At 38.6% G+C, this 21,162-nt stretch overlaps 1 protein-coding gene across 9 annotated transcripts in view; it reads right to left on the bottom strand.

Moving 5' to 3' along the window:
- Positions 1-4,285: 4,285 nt before the first annotated feature.
- The window catches only part of tmem132e (transmembrane protein 132E), a 1,112,950-nt gene continuing 1,096,073 nt past the window's right edge, over positions 4,286-21,162 (bottom strand). For 8 of the 9 annotated variants that reach the window (XM_073950677.1, XM_073950678.1, XM_073950680.1 and 5 more), the window contains 2 exons: positions 18,317-18,511; positions 4,286-8,003 (listed from right to left, as the gene is read on the bottom strand). In XM_073950677.1, the coding sequence (XP_073806778.1) occupies positions 6,933-8,003; positions 18,317-18,511 (1,266 nt within the window). In that variant the 3' untranslated portion in view covers positions 4,286-6,932. The remainder of the gene's footprint in view (positions 8,004-18,316; positions 18,512-21,162) is intronic. The other variant, NM_001302234.1, reaches the window with a different exon arrangement.

Raw genomic sequence — 21,162 nt, 5'->3', positions numbered from 1 at the left:
TATTTAGTGTTTTGTTGTTTTGTATTATGTTATTTGCTAACACGAATTAGCCTGTTTTTAGTATTTATTGTACCACTAGCATTGTCAGCATATTTTAAACCTGTTGTTAAGAAGTTTAGGACATTTAACATGTTGCTTGCATGAAGTAGCCATGGTTCTTTCCAGTTTGGGCACGTGGCTATCATTAATTTGCAAGCTTTTAGCATGTTTCCTGCATTGTGGCATTTTTAACCTTATGCTAGCATGAATTAGCCTTTTTTAACATTTATTCTACCACATAACACATAGCATGTTTAAAACATTGTTGAACATGTTGCTAGCATGGATTTGTATGTTACTGTTATGCTTCTATTTGTATGCTAATTGTATGCTCGTATGCTCGTATTGTTATGCTTCAAACATATGTTTGGGCACATGGCTATCATTAATTTTGAAAGCTGATGGCATGTTTCCTGAATTGTGACATTTTAAACAGTATGCTAGCATAAATTAGCCTGTTTTCAACATTTATTTCAGGATATTTAACATGTTGCTAACAAAGTAGCATGTCATGCTTATGCTTCTACCCAGTTTTAACATGGCAAATGTTTTGTTTAGTATGTACATGTCTGCAACACCATGATGGCATAAATTAGCCTGTTTTAGCATTTATACAACATTTTTGGTATTTTTAGCTCAGTGCCCCTACTGAAAAATCCAGCTTAAACCAGCCTAGGCTGGTTGGCTGGTTTTAGCTGGTCAACCAGGCTGGTTTTAGAGGAGTTTTGGCCATTTCCAGGCTGGTTTCCAGCCATTTCCAGCCTGGTCTTAGCTGGTCAGGCTGGGAGATGACCAGCTAAAACCAGCTTGACCAGCCTAGCCAGGCTGGGAGCCCAGCCAAAACCAGCTATGTCCAGCTTAAACCAGGCTGGTCAAGCTGGTTTTAGCTGGATTTAGCTGGTCAGTTTCCAACCTGACCAGCTAAGACCAGGTTGGAAATGGCTGGAAACCAGCCTGGAAATGGCCAAAACCCCTCTAAAACCAGCCTGGTCGACCAGCTAAAACCAGCCAACCAGCCTAGGCTGGTTTAAGCTGGATTTTTCTACAGGGTGTTAACCTGAATCAACATGTTAAGATGTACTTAGAATATTTAACATGCTGATAACAAATTAGCATGTGTGTACTATGCTTTTATCCTGTTTTAGCACATGGCTATCAATAATTTGTAAGTTGAGTTTCTTATATGTAATAATATGTTGGCAGGTTGCAATTAGCCTGTGTATAGCATAGCTTATGTTCAATAAAATAACTGGCATATTGTTAACCTGAATCAATATACTGCTAAGATGATACTGGATATTTAACATGTTGCTAACATACTGTCAATTAGCACGTCATTGTTATGCATCTACCCGGTTTTAACACGTCGATTGTTGTAGCATTTATAAAACATTGATAGCATTGTTAACCTGAATCAACATGCAATGATGCATTCAGGACATTTAACATGAACACAAATTAGCATGTTACTTCCATGCTTCTATCCTGTTTATCATGTTACAGGACAGACATCCCCAATTAGAAATTTCCAAATAACCATTTTTACAAGCATTTAACATGAATGTACTTTACTAACAGTCATGTTTCATATTTTGCTTATTTTCTCTCTCCTTTTTCACTGTGTAATGTGACACTAAGATATAGACGAGGTGCAAGTGCACTGTTTTTTATGTATGTATGCCAACAGAAACTATACTTTAGAACTTTCGCATTTCATCCCAATACAACAAAACCTGTAAGTGAGGAAGTTTTTGCGTCAATGTTGAAAACCCACATTATTTCCCATGGGAGGCCTAAGCACAGAGTGTACATCCTTGAAGGCAGTCACAGATGCAATGAAGGGGGCTGTTATTCTCATTTTACCTACTACTAACCTCTAGAGTGGATATGTGTTAGTCTGGCATTGCAAAAGCAATGATGGAAGTAAAAGCAATTATATAAAGCAAAGAATCCTAAGCACTAGCTATTCTAAAGCACCTGTCTGTGTATAATACATCATAAACATACCATGAACCCCTGTTCGGAAAAAAAATTGATTGAATCTATTAAATCTTGCATTAGATTATGGTTTGTAAAGTTTTCCTCCTAGGTGTTAGTCAAAATACAAAATTGTACACATGTATTATTTAAATGAGTCAAAAGTTATGGGTTAAATAGGTCAAAACTTATATCTTTTGTATTTAAAGTATTTCAAACTATTTCTATTTTTAATTTAAACTAAATGTTTTCATAGTAACTGGTAAAGCTTATTTGGGAAAAGCCCTGGATGTTTGAATAATTTTAGCAAAATAAGATTAAACTTGTGTAAAGTAAATAGAAGTTGAGCTAAATTTAATATATTTTATATGTTTAGCACACTCACTTTCCTTCAGCTTAGTCCCTGATTAAACACTGTTAACATCAATTAGCATGTTGCTAGTACATTTCTAACACATTTTAAACATGTTACTAATATAGGTTTACATGTTGTTAGCACTACCGTGTTGCTTAACATTATGCTTCGTTGAATTAGCTAACACATTTAAACCAATTTCAACCTTTTTAGCATTTTGCTAGAACATTTCTAGCATGTTTCAGCGCACTGCTAAAGGGTTTTAGCACATTATTTAGTTTTTACCATGTTTCTAGCTCAACATTGCCTCATTCTGAAAACGTAGCCCTGAAGACATTTTTGGAGGTCGCAAATTATGTAGCTAGAAGTACGTTTGGGTGCATTTTGTTTTTAAAAAGGAACGCAATGGAGTGGTATGGGACTGTTTCTTTTTGTGCTTATCAGCTGACCACTTACCTTCATTTGAGCGGCTTTCCCGCTGTCATCAGTTTGTCCAGTTAGCTTGCCATGTACGTCAGCGGAGTTGACCACAACGACAGAGTTCGAGTCTAGTCAAGAACAGTTACAAAAAGCAACTAAGACAAAAACAGAAGCCAAAAAATTCAATAAAGAAGTAAATTATAGTGATAATGTGGTAAATCTGAAAACGTGGTAAAAATCAGACTGTCCAAACTGTCGGTTGGGTTTAGGGAAATGGGTGGGCGGGTTAATCTGTGCTTTTGAAAACACTGTTGGTTGGGTCTAGGGAAGGAGGAGGGTGGGTCAGTCGATCAGTCAGTCATTCAGTCAGTCAACAGCGGCCTCTGGTGGATTTTTGGTGCAAATGACTCTCACGAGAGAAATTTGAGATCTGAAAAAGTGTACACAGCGGCCTCTGGTGGATTCACAAAAAAAAATAAATTGCAAAAAACAATTCCTGGGGCATATTGGGTGCTCTCTAGAAATGTATAGAGTTAAGTTTTCAGAATGTGCATGAGTTGTTATAGCTTGTTTTTCTGCAGCATGTCCCTAAATAAGAATAAGCATGTAACTAGCGTGCTTTTGTCCTGTTTTAGCACATGGCTAACATGAATTAGCATACATGTTTCTACTACATTTAGTATAGTGCTAGCATGTCTAACTCTGTTAGTTTAACTTCATGAATTCGTTTATCTTCCTATCATGATTTACACATTGTGATTATGTATTTAATGTGTTCACATATTAACACTATTTAGAACATCCTACTTACAAGATTTTGCACTAAACTAGCATTAATTTACATTTTCTAGTGCATTTTACTTCATTGTTAACATGTTTTAAATGCTGTTAATATGATTTTAACATGCTTTATTGCATTGCTAACACAATTTAACATTGTATACATGGTTTACATGTTACTACCATGAGCATGTTAATATATACTGTTAAATTAACACATTAAAAGCACGTTCCCAGCATTGTTCCAAGCATTGATTGCACATTGTTGTTTTAGCATGCTACTAGCATGGTTTAGCAGGTTCTTAACAGGCTACTTGCTAAAGCTTAGCTTGTTTTACAAGTACTATATTACATCTTGAACTTTTACTCTGCATACATTTTTAAAATACTAAAGTACACAACAAGTGCACACTCAACACATTTAAGCACACTTGTTTTTCCTCAATAAATTGTAAACATTATATTTATGTTCTTATTGTAAACAGTGAATCTATGAGCTTTCAAACTAAGACAGGAAAACTTTGCCATTATCAAATAAACAGGTAAAATGGACCATCTACCCTCCATTTCTTTTGAATGTTGATTGTTTACAAACAACAAAAATCCATATTGATAAATGTACTGCTATACAGCATAGACCACTACTGTATTGTCTGGATAGCACAATGAGATGCTGAGCACATTGTCAAGTAAAAGACACGACACCAAACATTATGCATTGTATTTTCTTTAGTACTTACATATAAGGAGGGAAATACAACAGCTGTTTTTAGGGAGGATACAGGATGTTGTAACAGTGCTCTGTACATTAAGGGTGTGGCAGCACATGGCTGTCAGTACCGTGCTTTAGCAGGTCATAGAGTACAGCCCAAATCTACACCACAACACAGCATGTGGTCAAGGCAAATGCCTAGTAGCAGCTCCTCTGGAAAAAAGAAAAGAAAAATGAAAGCACAGATCTTGCAACTGCTATTTCATATAAAGTACATACATACATCTGTAGAAAGAAGATTAAAAAATAAAAGTCCTGATGGAGGTGTTACACTATGGAAAAATAACTTTAGAAAGAAAACAAACAAACCAATAAAGTGTATGAGCTGCTACCAGAAACTTGCTAGTAGGCGTATCAAGCCTGTACCCCATCAGAAGACCTTAATAATACATTGGAAATTCAGTTTATTTTGATCGTCAAGGTACAGTTGAAAAAGTTACATTCAGTTCTGAGCCTCCGTATCTGCAAAGTGTGGGTCAAACTTAATCTCTGACCAACACTTCGAATGTCATTCACATCCTAATACCTTGACATGGTACATGATCAATTAACATTTCATCACACATCATGATTGAGGGTTTAAATATCCTTTGACAAAGGGGTGAAAGGGGCTACAAATTATAGGAGAAAAGTGGAGAGGTGTCAGCCTTCCGTTCTCTGTGACTCTTACCATATCTGGAGTGCAAAGGGCCCCTTAATAAATTAAGGGGTGATTTAAAAAAAATAAAATATAAAAATGAAATCTATAAAACAAGGACACAAAATACAGGCATTCCCTCCTGCTTACAGGAAAATGACTATTATAAGACTATTAAAAGCAAATAAAGTTAAGGGTAAATCCTGCATGTTACAAATCTGCACAGTGGGAAAATAAGCATTCAGTACAGTGTGTGAATTTAGTCATCCTGAAGAAACCGGGGGACCGTAACCCTGAAACCAACCCATGACAGGTCAGCCGCAATACAGATATAAATTCTTTGTGCCCCACCATTAAAAAGCTTCCAGACCCGTTACCAGTGTAACCCTATCTAAACTACCTAATCGTTAACAGTTTTGGGCTCCACCTACTGTGCTGCCACATTTTGTGGCGTTTTATTAAACAAATCTAGAGAGATTCAAAATGTAATACAAATTGTAACTAATCTTAAAACCTGCAATTTACATTGTTACAACTAGCTTTGAGATATTCCTTGGTATATTAACGGAAATAATCATGGTGCTATAGCAATGTCTGGGGCGGATTTACTTAACCGCAATAATCAGCCCCTCCAGTGTGTTTGCATAGCATTTTATCCTTACCAGAGAACTCTGTTACCACCTGGATGGGAATTCACGGTGAGATCAGTAAAGAGTGAGAAAAAGAGAAAAGAGAGCCTCACTGAGATTCAAGTATCCAGCTGCCGAGTCCCTATATGGCATCTGCCTCCCCTATTCCTCAATGGAGTTAAGCTTCAGCAATCGTTTTGTACTGAACATGGTATGTACACAGGAGGGAGGGTCTGGCACATGCATGTAATGCATGGTAGCATGATATGTCCTCTATTTATGAATGATTAGATAATTCTCACAATACAAACATATACAAAGTAAAAAAGAAACAAAATTGCGTTAATTGTGCCTCCAAGTCTCCATTCATGCAGAGGAATGCTGGAGAAGATATCTAACTCCACAATGTACAAGCTCCCACCTTCCCTGTGCTGACACGCATTCAATTGGGGATTCAGACATCTGAAGAGTCGCCCCTGCTTTGGCCCTTACCAATGTGAACAAATGTGGTGTCAACACAGGGATAGGTTGTGACTATTGAGATCCATTGTATAAGGCATTTGATTGAACCAAGACAGTGAAAGAAGCTGAGGTGGCATCCAGACTGAGAATGAGAACGAAATACCAAAGACATACGAATAACTAATTCAACAACCAAGGCATGTGCTGAACTGAGATAATGCTGAATAGAGGGGGCGGTGGGGTGGGGGTGAAACCATTCAACTTTTCCAATACTGACAAAGAATCCATGGCACGTTCTCACGAAAGTCCCTGTCAGTGTTTGTGGCTAAGTGTCAGGTTTATCAACAATGGCATGAAAATGATCCATCTCGAACACAAATCTGGGACAAAAGTAGAATCTGCACTTCAAAGGCCTCTTTGTTGGAGAAGAATCCGTTGAATTAAAAAAAGAGAAGAAGTAGAAGTAGAAGAAGAAGAATGGACACAGTGCCAAGACTCCAGGCATTCCTCTGAGAAATATCCTATCCACAACCGGGTGACCCACACATGATTGAGTACTTCAGGAATCCATTTTGATATCAGTGTTCACAACTGAAACTATGTTTCCCTTAAAGATTGTACACTCTCTCCTACTGAGCAGCAATCATACACACCGCTAAAGCCATTTTTACTTGAATCCCTTAGACTCGTCTTTGGCTTCCCTGGCAGCGTCATGAATAGTTTTTAGTTTGTACAAGTGTCAATGTGTAAGGGAAACGGCACTGTGCAGAAAACCCCAATAAAACTGGACACTAGGCCTTGGTTGTTTTTCTTGTGAAGGGTACCTCCTATAGAGTGAAAATTAGAAAGCTTACAGCCCGATCAGGCTATTTCCTTTATCCTGCGCATGTAGTCGTGCAGTTCCTCTTGGTCCTGAAAACCCATGTCTTGGCATACCCACTGAATGTCCTCTTCGTTGGCAATGGGGATGGAGTTATAGGGTAAATCCTCTGTGGGAAGAGTAAAGGTGGTGAACTTTACACGCTTGCGTTTAGAGGTTGGTGAACTGGCGTCCTCTCCATGGTCTTTGGTGGAACCTCCAGAGCTGCCATCTCCTCGACCGTGGACCTGGCTTTGTACGCTGGTCTGAGAGCTGCCGCTGCTGTGGTGGTCCCCGTGACAGCAAGTCTGAACCCCCTCCAAAGTGTTGCTTGGGCTCTCTACTGTCTGGGGTGAGAGGTCACTCTGGGTGCGCAGGGGTTCCCCATTACCCAAGAAAACCCAGTGGTGGGAATGGTCCATGTTGGCTTGGCCTTCAGGAGGAATGCGCTTATGGCGATACTTCAATACGAACACGATACAATTTATAAGAAAGACCAGTATAGCAAGACAAAACACCCCAAGAAGAGCATACATGCCGATCTCTAGGTCAGTCATGCTACGTGGACTGTGCACAAACTCATCATCCTCTTCGTCTTCTTCAGTTGGTTCTTCCGGATTGCTTATCGTAGGGAAGTTTGTGTAATCAATGGGTACACTTGCGGGTTGCTCATTAGATGGTTCATACCCTGCACCACCCACATTGGAATCAATAGCGGGCCTTCTTGTGTTGGCAGGCATTCTAGTGTCTATTTCAGTCTCCATCTCCATATCCTCCTCAGAGTCTTCATCTGTTCCAAATCGGACTTTGACAAACACAGAAGATGAAGCAATTACGCTCTTACGTTTGGTCTTCTGGCAGGTTTCAGAGATGGTCATCTCCACATGAACTATGTCTCCTGTGCCCTCACCCTCAGCGATGATGACTGGCCACCGCTGTTGGGGTTGTTGTGCCACCGTGACCACCTTATCATCCGCTGAAGTGCCATTGAGGTTGTAGTCTTTAGGATCATACATACTCAGTGGAGCTGCTGTATTGTCACTGTAGTAAACCCAGATGGAAAAGCTGGCCTCCTATAAACACAAAACAAAAGACATTGTGAGTATCAACACTTAAACACCATATAAAAAAAGAAAATCTGTAATTGAACTCTTTCTTCGGTGCCTGTGATGCACTCTGGCAGTCAAAAAGGCAAAGAACAAAAAGCAACATATCACAGTTATGTGTCAGTACACACACACACACACACAACACACAAGTAGAAAGTGATCTCCAGATGAGATTAAAAATACCTTTGTGTCTTTGGCAGATAGTTACAAAACTAGAATTGGGTGGTCCAAACCACCACCTGGAGGTTGCAACATTCAACAGAATTTTTAGTGAATCTGAGGACCCAAGTTGCATCCCAAATGACATACTATTCACTTATACAATAACAAAAATTCATTACATTCATATAGCGTGTTTCTGGACACTCAAGGTGCTTTACACATTAAGGGGAATCTCCTCATCCACCTGGATGATGAAACGGCAGCCACATTTCCCCTGACTGCACACCACACACCAGCTGATTGGTGGAAAGGAATCAGAGTGATGAAGCCAATTATGATATGGGGATGGTAAGAAGACCATGATGGACAGTGGGCTACTCTTTTTCGATGGACATCCTGGAATATTTAACGACCTCGGTTTAACGAAACATCCGACAAAATCACTAACACTACTTCCGGCAGCAACCTAGCTTTCCCATGTGGTCTCCCATCCAGGTACTAACCAGGTGCAGCCCTGCTTAGCTTCAGTGGGTGACCATGTGAGAGTGGGAGAGAGATAGCAGCCACATTTTGTACATTATGCACTTATATGATCAACCTTGTAGTTACACAGTCAATGTTTTATAATTGCCAATTTAGTGAAACAAAGGCCCAAACTACCAAAATAGTACCTGGAATGAGTACAAAAGTACTCACCACTGGGAGGTTGGATTACTTTTATTTTTTTTGGGGAAGCAAAATTTTCAAAATCATATAGAAGAATTTTGCTTCCACAAAATAAATGGAAGCAATCCAACATTGGCACCCTTTCATCTACATGAAAAAAGCTGTAACAATATGAAGTGTTGAACCTTCCACACTTTTTATTAGTTGCATAATCTGGGTATTTGAAGTGCGCTTCTTCATTTTTTTATAATTTTCCTTGTTAATGCATAACATTTATACTACAAAATGTCATAAAATAGTACATAAGTATGCTATTTTGGACACACCTCTTTTTTTAACAATTCCATCTGTGCTAAATAAGGGTTACAGGTGTACTCTGCAAGAATATGGCCCTCAAGAAACAGGTTTGGACACCTTTGCCTCAAACCAAGAACAGAGAGAAAGAGAGAGCAACATAACACTTTTCAAAAGCAAAGGTTTTGTACAATATTCTTGTACAAAGAATAGAGTAGCTACTCTATTCATTAATTAAAAACCTCATTACTAGAACTTAAATGGAGTAAGTTCAGCATACTTATATACATTAGTTCTTTAACTCAAATTGTTCATAGCAATCGGTTTCCTCAAACGGTTTGAGTTGCCTTAACTTGTTGGGTTTTACAGTACTCAGTTGGTTTGAGTTCTCTTCATTTATTGGGTTTTACTGTGCTCAAACTGCTTTATTTACTCAAATGGATTAAGTTCACAGTACTCATTAGGATTAGTTTTTGAACTTAAATGGTTTGTTGCAAATGACATGTGTGGACGCCAATGACGTGGAGTCCCACAAGGCTCGATTCTGGCACCTCTCCTGTTCAACCTTTACATGCTCCCTCTGAGCCAAATAATGAGAAAGAACCAAATCTCCTACCTCAGCTATGCTGATGACACTCAGATCTACCTAGCCTTACTGCCTAATGACTACAGCCCCATTGACACCCTCTGCCAGTGCATTGATGAAATGAACAGTTGGATGTGCCAAAACTTTCTTCAGTTAAACAAAGAAAAAACTGAAGTCATTGCGTTTGGGAACAGAGATGAGGTTCTCAAGATGAATGCGTACCTTGGCTTTAAGGGTCAAACAACAAAAAATAAGGTCAAGAATCTTGGTGTGACTCTGGAGTCAGATCTGAGTTTCAATAGTCATGTCAAAGCAGTAAGTAAATCTGCATACTATCATCTCAAAAACATTGCAAGAATCAGATGCTTTGTTTCCAGTGAAGACTTAGAGAAACTTGTTCATGCTTTTATCAGCAGCAGGGTGGATTACTGTAATGGACTCCTCACTGGTCTTCCTAAAAAGACAGTCAGACTGTTGCAGCTCATCTAGAACGCTGCAACCAGAATTCTGACCAGAACCAGAAAATCAGAGCACATCACACCTGTCCTCAGGTCTTTACACTGGCTGCCAGTTACATTCAGAATAGATTTTAAAGTATTATTACTTGTCTATAAATCACTAAATGGCCTAGGACCTAAATACATTACAGATATGCTCACTGAATACAAACCCAACAGATCACTCAGATCTTTAGGATCATATAAACTAGAAGTTCCTAGAGTTCAGTCAAAGCAGGGTGAATCAGCTTTCAACCACTATGTCCCCCGCTGCTGGAATCAGCTTCCAGAAATGATCAGATGTGCTCCAACATTAGGCACATTCAAATCAAGACTGAAAACACATCTGTTTAGCTGTGCCTTTACTGAATGAGCACTGTGCTGCGTCCAACAGATTGCACTGTTATGTTTTTCTCTTCTTCTTCATTCTTTTATATCACATTTTACCTGTTTTTATGTTTTTTTTTATTTATTTTTATTATTTGTTTTTATTTTTATTTTACTTGTTTCTTTTATTCTTGTTTATGTAAAACACTTTGAATTGCCACTGTATATGAAATGTGCTATATAAATAAACTTGCCTTGCCTTGCAAATGGTTTAGGTTATCTTAACTTTTTGGCTTTTACAGTGTACTGAGAAATGCAGTAAACCTAGTTTGCCCAACACTGATTATGTTGCTAAATTCAGCTCCTTTTTCCTCTAAACCCTTATTGGCATGGATTCACTGGTCCATACAGGACACCTGTCTTGAGCAGGCAACATCAGAAAGACTTGCATGCTTTGACCACTAGAAACACTGGCTGAGGGGAAGTGGCAATTGCGCGATGCTTGTGTTCTTGTCACCTCAAAACAAGCCCGAGCTTGACAGTTGCCTTCCTGTTCTTGCTCTCTGCTAAAGGAACAGCACAACACCTTACACCTGTTGGCAGGCAGACAAAATGAAACCACTCTACCAGAGTGCTTTTAGTCAGAAATGAAGTGTTGTTCTGCTTTTTATATTCAGGATGAGAAGTATTTATCTGCCTCCAGTCAGCAACAGCCTGTTGTGAAGCTGTAAAAAAAACTCTTGTGGCATCACTAACTTCAAGGTTGTTCTGACATTCGGGCTCAAGCTCTGTCAACGCTGCTTGTCAAGATGAAAAGAGTCTTTGAAATTGCATGATCTGAATAATACATTGAAGGCGACTTGTTGTCCTCGTGGACCTTTCGAGATCACTGTAGTCACTAAATAAAATCACATCAATCATGGATGGCCCTTGATTCTTCAGTCTTCAGGACATGACAATGCATCTTTCGGATGGATTTATCATTAAGTTCCTAACTCTAAGAAGTGTTTGAAATCTATTCTAAAGATAATATTAAATTCATTGTAAGTAGCCAACTACAGAAACTAAGTGCTCTTGCATCCAGGATACTTGGAACTTTGGAATAATCGCTTACTCCAGCAAACAGCAAAATCAATTATTTAAGGCTGCTGGTAAGACAAAGGAAAGGGGCATCTAAAGTATAAAAGACAGAGCAGGAAAATCAGTAACACTTTACACAACAAGCTTCAATTTGTTAACGTTACACAATGTAATCCTGAACTAACAATGATTAATAGTTTAACAGAATTGATTTCTCAAGGCTTTTAGTTCAGATATACATTACTTTTCATACCTTAAATTGTCATTAATGTAATATTTACAAAGCATAAATTGTTGTCACTTTAGATGAGCTTGCAAAAATGTATAAGTTTTTGATGTATAATGTATAATGTTTATAAGTTTTGTGTTAAAAAAGCATTTATTAACATATAGAATATCCATTACTATATACCTGAACAATAAGATGTATAAAGGTTCATTTGAATAGTTCATCAATCAATTCTGAATGATCTAAAACCCCCAATTATTCTTAAATAAGGGATTTGTAAATAATGCAATGCTTAATTTAGTAACGAATCATTAAGTACATAACATACTGTACATGCTTAAAGGTCAAGAATACATAGCTGTATTTATAAACTGCTCAATAATGTCTTTCAATAGAGTGCTAATGGGCAGTTATTTTACTCCCAAGGATGTTTATATAGAAGTTGATATTTAGCCACACCTTTTTGGTGTTTTGTAACAACAAATTTTTTACGAGGTGGGTCTTATCCCAAAGTTCAACCTCCAACCTGGAGGAGCAGGACATACTCAAATACACTACGGACAATATAGCTAACCCAATTCACCTATAGCGCATATCTTTGGACTTTTGGGGGAAACCGGAGCACCCGGAGGAAACCTATGCAAACATGCAAACTCCACCCAGCTGGGGGTAGTTATTATATCTTAAGTTCTAGCTTTGCACAGTAAACTCTAAAAAAATTTCGTGTCTGTTTTTTTTTTTTTCATATTCATATGCAAAAAATTTGTCCCAAACAAAGATCGAATTTATTTTTTAACATGCGAAAACTAGGAACAAAAAAATTACCTTATTATGCAACCCAGGCTTTTTATTCAAATGTATACATTTCTGGAGATTGCGAAATACATCCCTGGAGCTAAGTTTTTTTTGCAGTTTTTGTATTTACAAATCCATCAGAGGCATTGTGTATGCTTTTTCAGATCTCAAATTCCTTTCGTGAGTGCCATTTGTGCCTGCTGTTCTAGTGTAAATCCACCAAAGGCCACAGTCGACTGACTAATTGACCGACCGACCGATCACCCCATCCACCCCCTTCCCTAAACCCAACTGAGAGGGTTTTCATATGCACCGACTGACCCGTCCTCCTCCTTTCTTAAACTCAACTGATAGTGTTTTCATAAGCAATACAGAAAAAGCCCTTGCGGCGGCCTGATTTATACCACGTTTTCAAATCTTACCACGTTCTCACCCTGTATTTACTTGTTTATTTGAATTTTTGCCTTTTGTTTTTTGTTTTACCAGCTTTCTGGAAACGTTCTTTGCCGGATTTGAACTCAGTCATCACAGTAAACGCCTCACTGTGTCTCAAGTCAGACGGACGCGGCGGGCCATAAAGCTCCCTTGTGGCAGTCGCACAGAATTTTCAGTTTTGATGTGCACCATGGGAGAGAAGCTGTTCTAGCAGTGTCCGAAATAAAGGAGAGCATTCTGGAAACGTAGCCCCGCGGACATTTCTGGAGACCGCGATTTACGTGGCTGGAGGTACGTACGGCCGCGTTTTGTTTTTTTCGAGCGAACGGCACCTCCGTGTGGAGGGCTTTCCCACTGCAACCAGTTTATCCGCTTAGCTCGCAGTGTTACGTCGGTGGAGCGGAGGCCCGGAGGAGGAGGAGCCAGCCACCGGGACGACTGGGATTGGGTCCGGAGAAGAGCAGTTCCAGAAATCAGGTAAGATGAAAAACACAATCCAAAAAATAAGGGCGAGAATGCGGCGAGATCTGAAAACGCAGTCAAAATCAGACAAGGGCTTTTGCTTTTTTTTTTCTGGACGGCTTTTGTAAATCATCGCTTGGGTTTAGGGAAGGAGGAGGAAGAGGAGGGCGGCTGGGTTGGCCGATTGGCAGGCCACCCAGTCAATCGTTCAGTCGTTCAGCCAGTCAGTTGGACGGACGGTCGATCCACAGCGGCCTCCAGCTGCTTTTCACGAGAGAACAGCGTGGGTGCGAATGGCCCGCACTCCCCAGAGGCGTTCGAGACGCAAAAAAGCGCACACATCAGCCTCTTGCGGATCCACGAAAACAAAAACTGCTCAAGAACGTACCTCCCGGGATGTATTTCGCGTCTGCAGAAATGTCTGCGGGGCTACGTTTCCACAATGAGCCTGGGTTGGATTATCTGGTAGCAAGAAAAGAAACAGAAGCCGTCTGTGGCATCATACCACCCAGTAAAGTTCATTTTAATAATTAAATGCAGCCTTACATAGCTCTGGCTACATAATTCGCGCTCTCCTGAAATGTATACGGGGGTACATTTTCACAATGAGCCTGTGGGGGCAGTATTGTACATGGACGCCTGTTGCATTAACTATTACCACCAACCAATCAATTATTTTTACACTATACAAAAGTTACCTGAAAAAAATATAATACAGCTATGCCACAGCCTAAAAAGAGAAAAGAAAAAAGCCATGAATGGTCCGAAAAGGTAAAGTAGGTAAGAGTGCTGAAAGAATGAAATGATGGAGAGGCAGCAGTATAGGAGGAGGGTCATCAGTGATGTTTATAGCACAGTCTCCACAAGCACTCAAGCTGATACATTACGCTAATTAAAAGCAAAGGTGGCAAGGCAGAGAGCGGGGGAGAACGGCAGGATTTTAATGCATGAACTGAAAGCAGCCACCCTCGTCTGATGTTGAATGTTGGTCACAGGCTAAGTACAGAGCAGGAAAAAAAACAGCCCTGAGCTCTCGCGGCAGGGCTCCGTGACCTGCCCAAGACATGGTATAAATTAGCATGGTAGCATAGGAAAATGCGAGCGAATGTGCTCCAATTAATGCTTTGAAAAGATTACGCAGCAAATGCACGGAGCTCCCCTGATGGCACTCGAGAAAAGAAGTGGCGGTGGCTTCTTATTAAGCGAGATGCCTGCTCATTTGGTGTGCTGATATTAAAGGACATCTGAATATGTCTGCATGCCAAACAAGCCTTTATTAAAGCAGTAAGGGCTGGCTGGGAGACTGCATCGAGGCTAATTTACCATGGTCTGTGTAACCTTCATGGAGACTCGAATCATCAATATCAGGCTAAGTTCGGTCTGTGTTAACTCTGAAGCTGAATCATCCTGAGCAACAAAGAGGAATTTTCATAAATGTCACTTGCATAATTTGTTGCAGGAGGGCAAAGGTTTCAGCTTTTGCTTGGAGAGCTGTATGATAATGAATGATATCGCCACATTCAGACAATTACGTGAAGATATATACGATTGTGTGCTGTGTAGGCGATAAATGACCTGCTTCTTGACTCAAAACAATTGCAAACACTCGAATTGAAAACTACCAGAAGTTGGGTTTGGAATAATACAGTGTTCTAGCATGACATGATGCAATATGAAACCAGCAATGGCCAATTTGTCAGTCCAAATCAGAAGTTGCCCTGCCACAAGACCTGACATATCAATAAAATATCACTTCAAATCAGAAGTGTGTGTGGGGGCGGAGCTCTCTCTGCAAGCATGCTGGACACACTGTGAACACTGGTAAAAATAATGTGTTCGGTTTACTTATATTAAGCACTACACTACCTGACAAATGTCTTGTCATTGATCCTAGATGTAGGAGAAACAAATAATAACATGACTTCTAGTTGATCATTTGGAAAAGTTGAACTGCATCCCAATCATCAAAAATACAGCAGAAGACCTATTAGAACCTGTAAGATTTTCACAGAAATCTGTCAAGTTTGGTGAAGAAAAAAAATCATGTTTTGGGGTTACATTCAGTTTTGGGGGCATGCGAGAGGTCTGCAGAGTGGATGGCAACATCAACAGCCTGAGGTATCAAGACATTTGTGATGCCCATTACATTACAAACCACAGGAGAGGGCCAATTCTTTAGCAGGATGGCGCTTCTCCTCTTACTTCAGCCACCTCATCAAAGTTGAAAGCAAAGAAGGTCAAGGTGCTCCCGGATTGGCCTGCCCAGTCACCAGAAATGAACATTATTGAGCATGTCTGGGGTAAGATGGCAGAGGAGGCATTGAACATGAGCCACTTCTGATATCAAATGATCAACTAGAAGTGAAGTCCTTATTTGTTGTTCCTAAAACTTAAATAGACGACAAGGCTTTTGTTAGGCAGTGTAATTTGGCATGACCATTTAAAAGTAAATGGAACATGAAGCTATTTGTTAAATGAACAAGAAAACCGTAGTAATTTATGCCTAATTATTAAAGTTAGCCTAATGTTCTATTCTATAATATATCAGAACCAATTAAATTTACATAATAAATCCAAGTTCTGTCAAGTAGTTATGCCTAGTTGAAGCACTGCTTTATAAAGCTTTTTACAAAACCTTTTTAAACCTTTTTTATTTTTTATTTTATTTATTATTTATATTTAATTAATCATGCAACATGATTTTTAATAAACAGGGCTTTGTTTCTTCATAACTATTTAAAAACTTTTCAAAATGTGAATAGGCAACAAAATACATCGTTTTGTCTATGTAGTATTTAATTAATTGTATTTATTCAGCCCAGGCTCATTGGAAATACGTTCCTCTACTTACATTTTTGGAAAAACATTATCTACTATGCTTTGGGTATGTTTTGTTGCCCATTTTAGACAACATATTCAATTGGGGTGCTGTTTACTTTTTTTTAAATCTTAAATACATTATTTAGGGTAAGATTTGTTGTTTTGGCCTAAATGTTCATGAGAAGGGAGGGCAGCTAGATAGCAAACCACTGACTTACACCCTTCTCTAAACCCAACCAATAGTGTTTAAAAAGGCAACCAAAAGAGAAAAGTGCACTGTGACCACATCATTTTGCATTACTTTGGTGGAACCATGCTTCAACGAACTCAAACCTGAGTGCTCTGCATCTCAAAAAGTTATATTTATAGGTGAAAGAAATGTATTCAGTTACAATTCATTGATAGCATTAAGTTGTTTTATGGTGTTTATTTGCTGTTGTGCAAAGAGCTGAATTAAAAAAATAATACTTTATTTGTTAATAATATGTCCTAGTAAACGTCACTGTAAAAAAATATTAATTGACCTTACTTAAAATAAGTGAGTAAACCTGTTGCATATAAAACAGTTTGATGACTTTACTTTTAAAAGTGAGTAAACCTGTTGTCTGAAAATTTGAAAGTAAATGAACTATGTGTATTTTTATAAATAAAAGAAGTTAAATCAACTTAAAAGTTTCAAGTTACAACAGGTTTACTCAAGTAAAGTCAACTTTCTCCCATAAGGAAACAGGCTTACTCAATTTTTTAAGGTTAATAATCCCTTTTACAGTGCATACAATGCAGATTTTAGGTAGAAACTGCTGTCAAATGTACTGTTTATGTCCAAGTACCTGTACATTTTTGTGTGTTTTTTTTTTTTTAAAGGTAGGCTAAAGCATGTATTTCATATAAGCCTGTGTTGTAATTTTCAGATTTAGTGTTTAGACTTTAGTTAAACCTTATTTAGTTGCCTTGGCAAAACCATGCAAAAAAGTTTGTTGTTTGTTCAAAAATGTAACAATGACCTGAAACAACTTAATTATTGAGTTTTTTGGGGACACCAATTCACTTAAATTTGTAAAAACTAATAAATTAACTGAATTCCTTCTTGTCCCAACACAAACCGATTGAGCGAAACCCAAGTATACAAAATAAAGTATTTTATTTAGTTAACATTTATACTATCAGCTTCTATAATACGCATATTGACGATGGTTTTTTATTCTGGTTAGACACTTAGAGCCCTATCATACACCTGGCACAATAAGGCGCAAGATGTGTATGACATGATTTGTTGCTATTTTCAGACCAGCACAACCCCAATTTGATGAAAAAAAAAAAAAAACATGTCAAAGTTTTTTTCTACATAAATATAAAAACCACTTCCTCCATGCCTTTTCTTGCCTCCATGCCTTCTCCACAAAATTAAATATGTAGGCTAATGGATGTCTTTAGTGAAGTGAGTTTCTACCGTTTCCTTACTCCATGAAAGTAGAAGTAAAGTAAAGAGAAAGTAAAAAGCCAAATGGAGGAGGCTCGTTCTTTATCCTTGAGCTGCAGATGCTCAGTTTAACCGTTTTTTTTCCAGTGAAGCATTCAGTTTTTCCACTTACAAAATCCACCATGTAAATAGCAAATGTGTGACAACTGACTCCTAAAAGGAATGGAAGATGAGACTCTGATTGGTTTACTGCAAGTTATGCTTAAAACACACAACATAACTGATTTAGAGTAAAAGCTCAACCCGGTTAGACCATACGCCAGAGTGCAAACTGTATTTTTCTGTCGTGGTGGATTCGGACACACCCTTGATGCTTTTGGGTCATGCTTTTTAGACTTTGTGCTTAGATCATTAAAATAGAGCTCATACTCATTAAGCAATATCCCAAAACATTGTGTCATTTAGTGTGGAAGGTGTGAAAAACAATGGAGGGCTTTACTATACCTGCTTAAGAGTGGAGAGAGTCTGCAGTCCAGTTGCCTTGGCAACCATGGTATGGCTGTTTCCAGGGCTTGGTTGAAGATTAAGTGCCAGTCCTGAGATGGCATGAACACGCAGCTCCACTATAGACACTTTCTCGTCTACCACAGAGAACTGCGTTTCACCCAGTACCGCCTCCACTGCCAGTGGGGATTCAACCTGAAAACAACCAAAAAAAAAAAAAAAAACAACATGTGCTTTTACAGTGAGCAAGATGATGTAGGCACAAAGACAGTCTTAACAGAAGAAAGCATGGACACAATGGCTGTCAAATAGAAACATTTAGTGGGTAATCCCAAACATTCAAGATACAGCCCACTGAGTAAAGAAAGCACTGGGAAATACACCTTCTCTCTAGAGAATGGCCAGCCATATAAATCCTCCATCTGACAGTTCAAACCCATTATGTCACCGTCTCTTCACCTCCTACCACCGATCAAGGTCACAAGGGACTTTCCAAGTGAAAAGTCAAGTGGGGCGGCACGACTCTGAGGGTCAGAGAATCTCTTTTTTTTTTTTACCCAGTATGTTTTTGCTGAACCACAAGACCTTGGCAATCCCTAGAGCCACACACAGCGCCAAGTTAGACAAAGCAGCCCACAATTTTAGCGATGATTTTTCTCTTTTCATTATTCAGGAAGATTAACTTGAACTCGCATTTTGCAGGACAAGAACAAGACAGCCTACGTGGAGCATTTCTTGCCTTGAAAAAAAGACATAATCAGAGAGAAAAGTACATAGAGCTTGGATGAAATAATGTTTTTGACTGAATCATTGCCAGTAGCCTACTCTTCAGCAGGGGTGCATTTAGTTAGCTATGGGTCCCTGTGCTAAAGCTTTACCCATCCAATTTCGGATGAGTGCTTTAAAATGTGGAAGTTCATCTACTACGTCCATTTTTAGATCTCTGCAGTATTTATTTTGCAATTTGGGACAAGACTGAGCTCTTCTGGAGTCAAAGAGAGGATGTTAATTAAAAAAGCCAAAGTGCTGTCGTCTGAACTAAGTCTGCAGTTCCAATCTGTCAATCACCAATATGCTATAAACACACTAGATCAGCCTGCGTGGAAGCATATCTGGAGCAATATTTAATTTAAAATGTAATATTAAATATATTATTATTACAATCTAAAATGTAAGATGCTAAATTATTACATACTAATTGTAATGCTGTATAAGTTGCTATATTAAATTTAAAATGCATTACACAAATTCAATACACAAATTGAAAGGCTCACGCTTAGGAAACGTAGGAATGCATTATCATCATTACACCATTATATGTTTGTAGCACATTTCAGTGTGTATTTCAAAAAAAAGCATTCCGAGCCACTCGCACAGCAGAAAGGTAGCTAAATGAGAGGCCATATTAATTTTATTATTGTATAATATTTTAACTAATATCCTTTCCTTGACTCCAGAAGAGCTTAATATGCAAATAAATTGCAAAATATATACTGTAGAGATTTAAAAATGGGGTTCCATGGGGCGGCACGGTGGCTTAGTGGTTAGCACTGTCACCTCACAGCAAAAAGGTGGCTGGTTCAAGTCCTTTCTGGGCCAGTTGGCATTTCTGTGTGGAGTTTGCATGTTCTCCCTATGATGGCATAGGTTTCCTAAATTTCAACAACAATAATAATAATAATAATAATAATAATAATAATAATAATCTATTTTTTTTTCTACAAATTTAAAAAAATATTTGCGAACTGAGCTCATTATCTTGTCTTCTTCAATTACAGCTATTCCAAACAAAGAACAATAATATTACCCTCATATATAATTGACTAAATCATTGACTGGGTCAGAGATGGTCACACTTAACCACACAGGAGGCAGCAAAGCAAATTTTCCTCCTGACAATTTAGCCCATAATGACTTTTAATGGTGTTCAAAAATCGCCAACCTCTGCTGCAAACATTTTTCCATCCAAGCCGCTATTACTTCCCTCTTCAGAATTATCCATCTCCAGCTAAAAGCCCTCGATGTTGATGCCGGTTTATGAACTAGCCATGCTGCTGATTATACTTCATCTGTGAAGAGGCCATCTTTTTGGCAAATCAGCCATTTTTCTCTTGTGGAGGAACACAGTGCTCTCTTGGCATGCTGTGGGCAATGGTGGAGATGAACCCGGGCAGTTCCTGATCCAGACAAGGCTTGCAACCCATACGTCCCAGATGCACATTGTTTATGTCCCAATGCGCTAATGTTTTGTAGCAGGCTGTTACAGTTCATTGACCATCCAGTCCTGTACAATCCTCTTCCTCCTTTCCTCCAACTTGGGAACGGATGTAGACCAGGGGAGAAAGGCAGATGAATGTATAATTGAACTGAACTGTTTTTTTATTATTTTTTATTCATCCTGCATTTTTTATTTCCTAAGTTCAAGGCGAGCTTCAAAGCTACGGTACATTTGAAGGAAAGAAAAACGAACAACAGATTGAAAATAGGGAAGCTCACAAGTAATTCCTGTAGAAAGGCTCGTTTGTTTGGTATCCAGTCACTTGTAATTAGTTTTATTATACTTGCTGATGTACCTGCTTTTGATCTATGCATTATAACCAGAGGATTGGAGGCTTTAATAGAGCCTGTTCAAAGGCTAAAAAAGCATCCGCCTATTCCTCCAAAAGCTAATTACTGTACAAGATGGGCCTGGAAGGCCAATTAAAAGAATGGTTCAGCCAAATTAATATTTGCTGTTCATTTACTCCTTACAAAATGTGGGGAATATCTATCTATCTATCTATCTATCTATCTATCTATCTATCTATCTATCTATCTATCTATCTATCTATCTATCTATCTATCTG

Source organism: Danio rerio, chromosome 5 (assembly GCF_049306965.1).
Source record: "Danio rerio strain Tuebingen ecotype United States chromosome 5, GRCz12tu, whole genome shotgun sequence".
NCBI lineage: Eukaryota > Metazoa > Chordata > Actinopteri > Cypriniformes > Danionidae > Danio > Danio rerio.
This window is presented reverse-complemented; position numbering and strand designations above follow the sequence as displayed.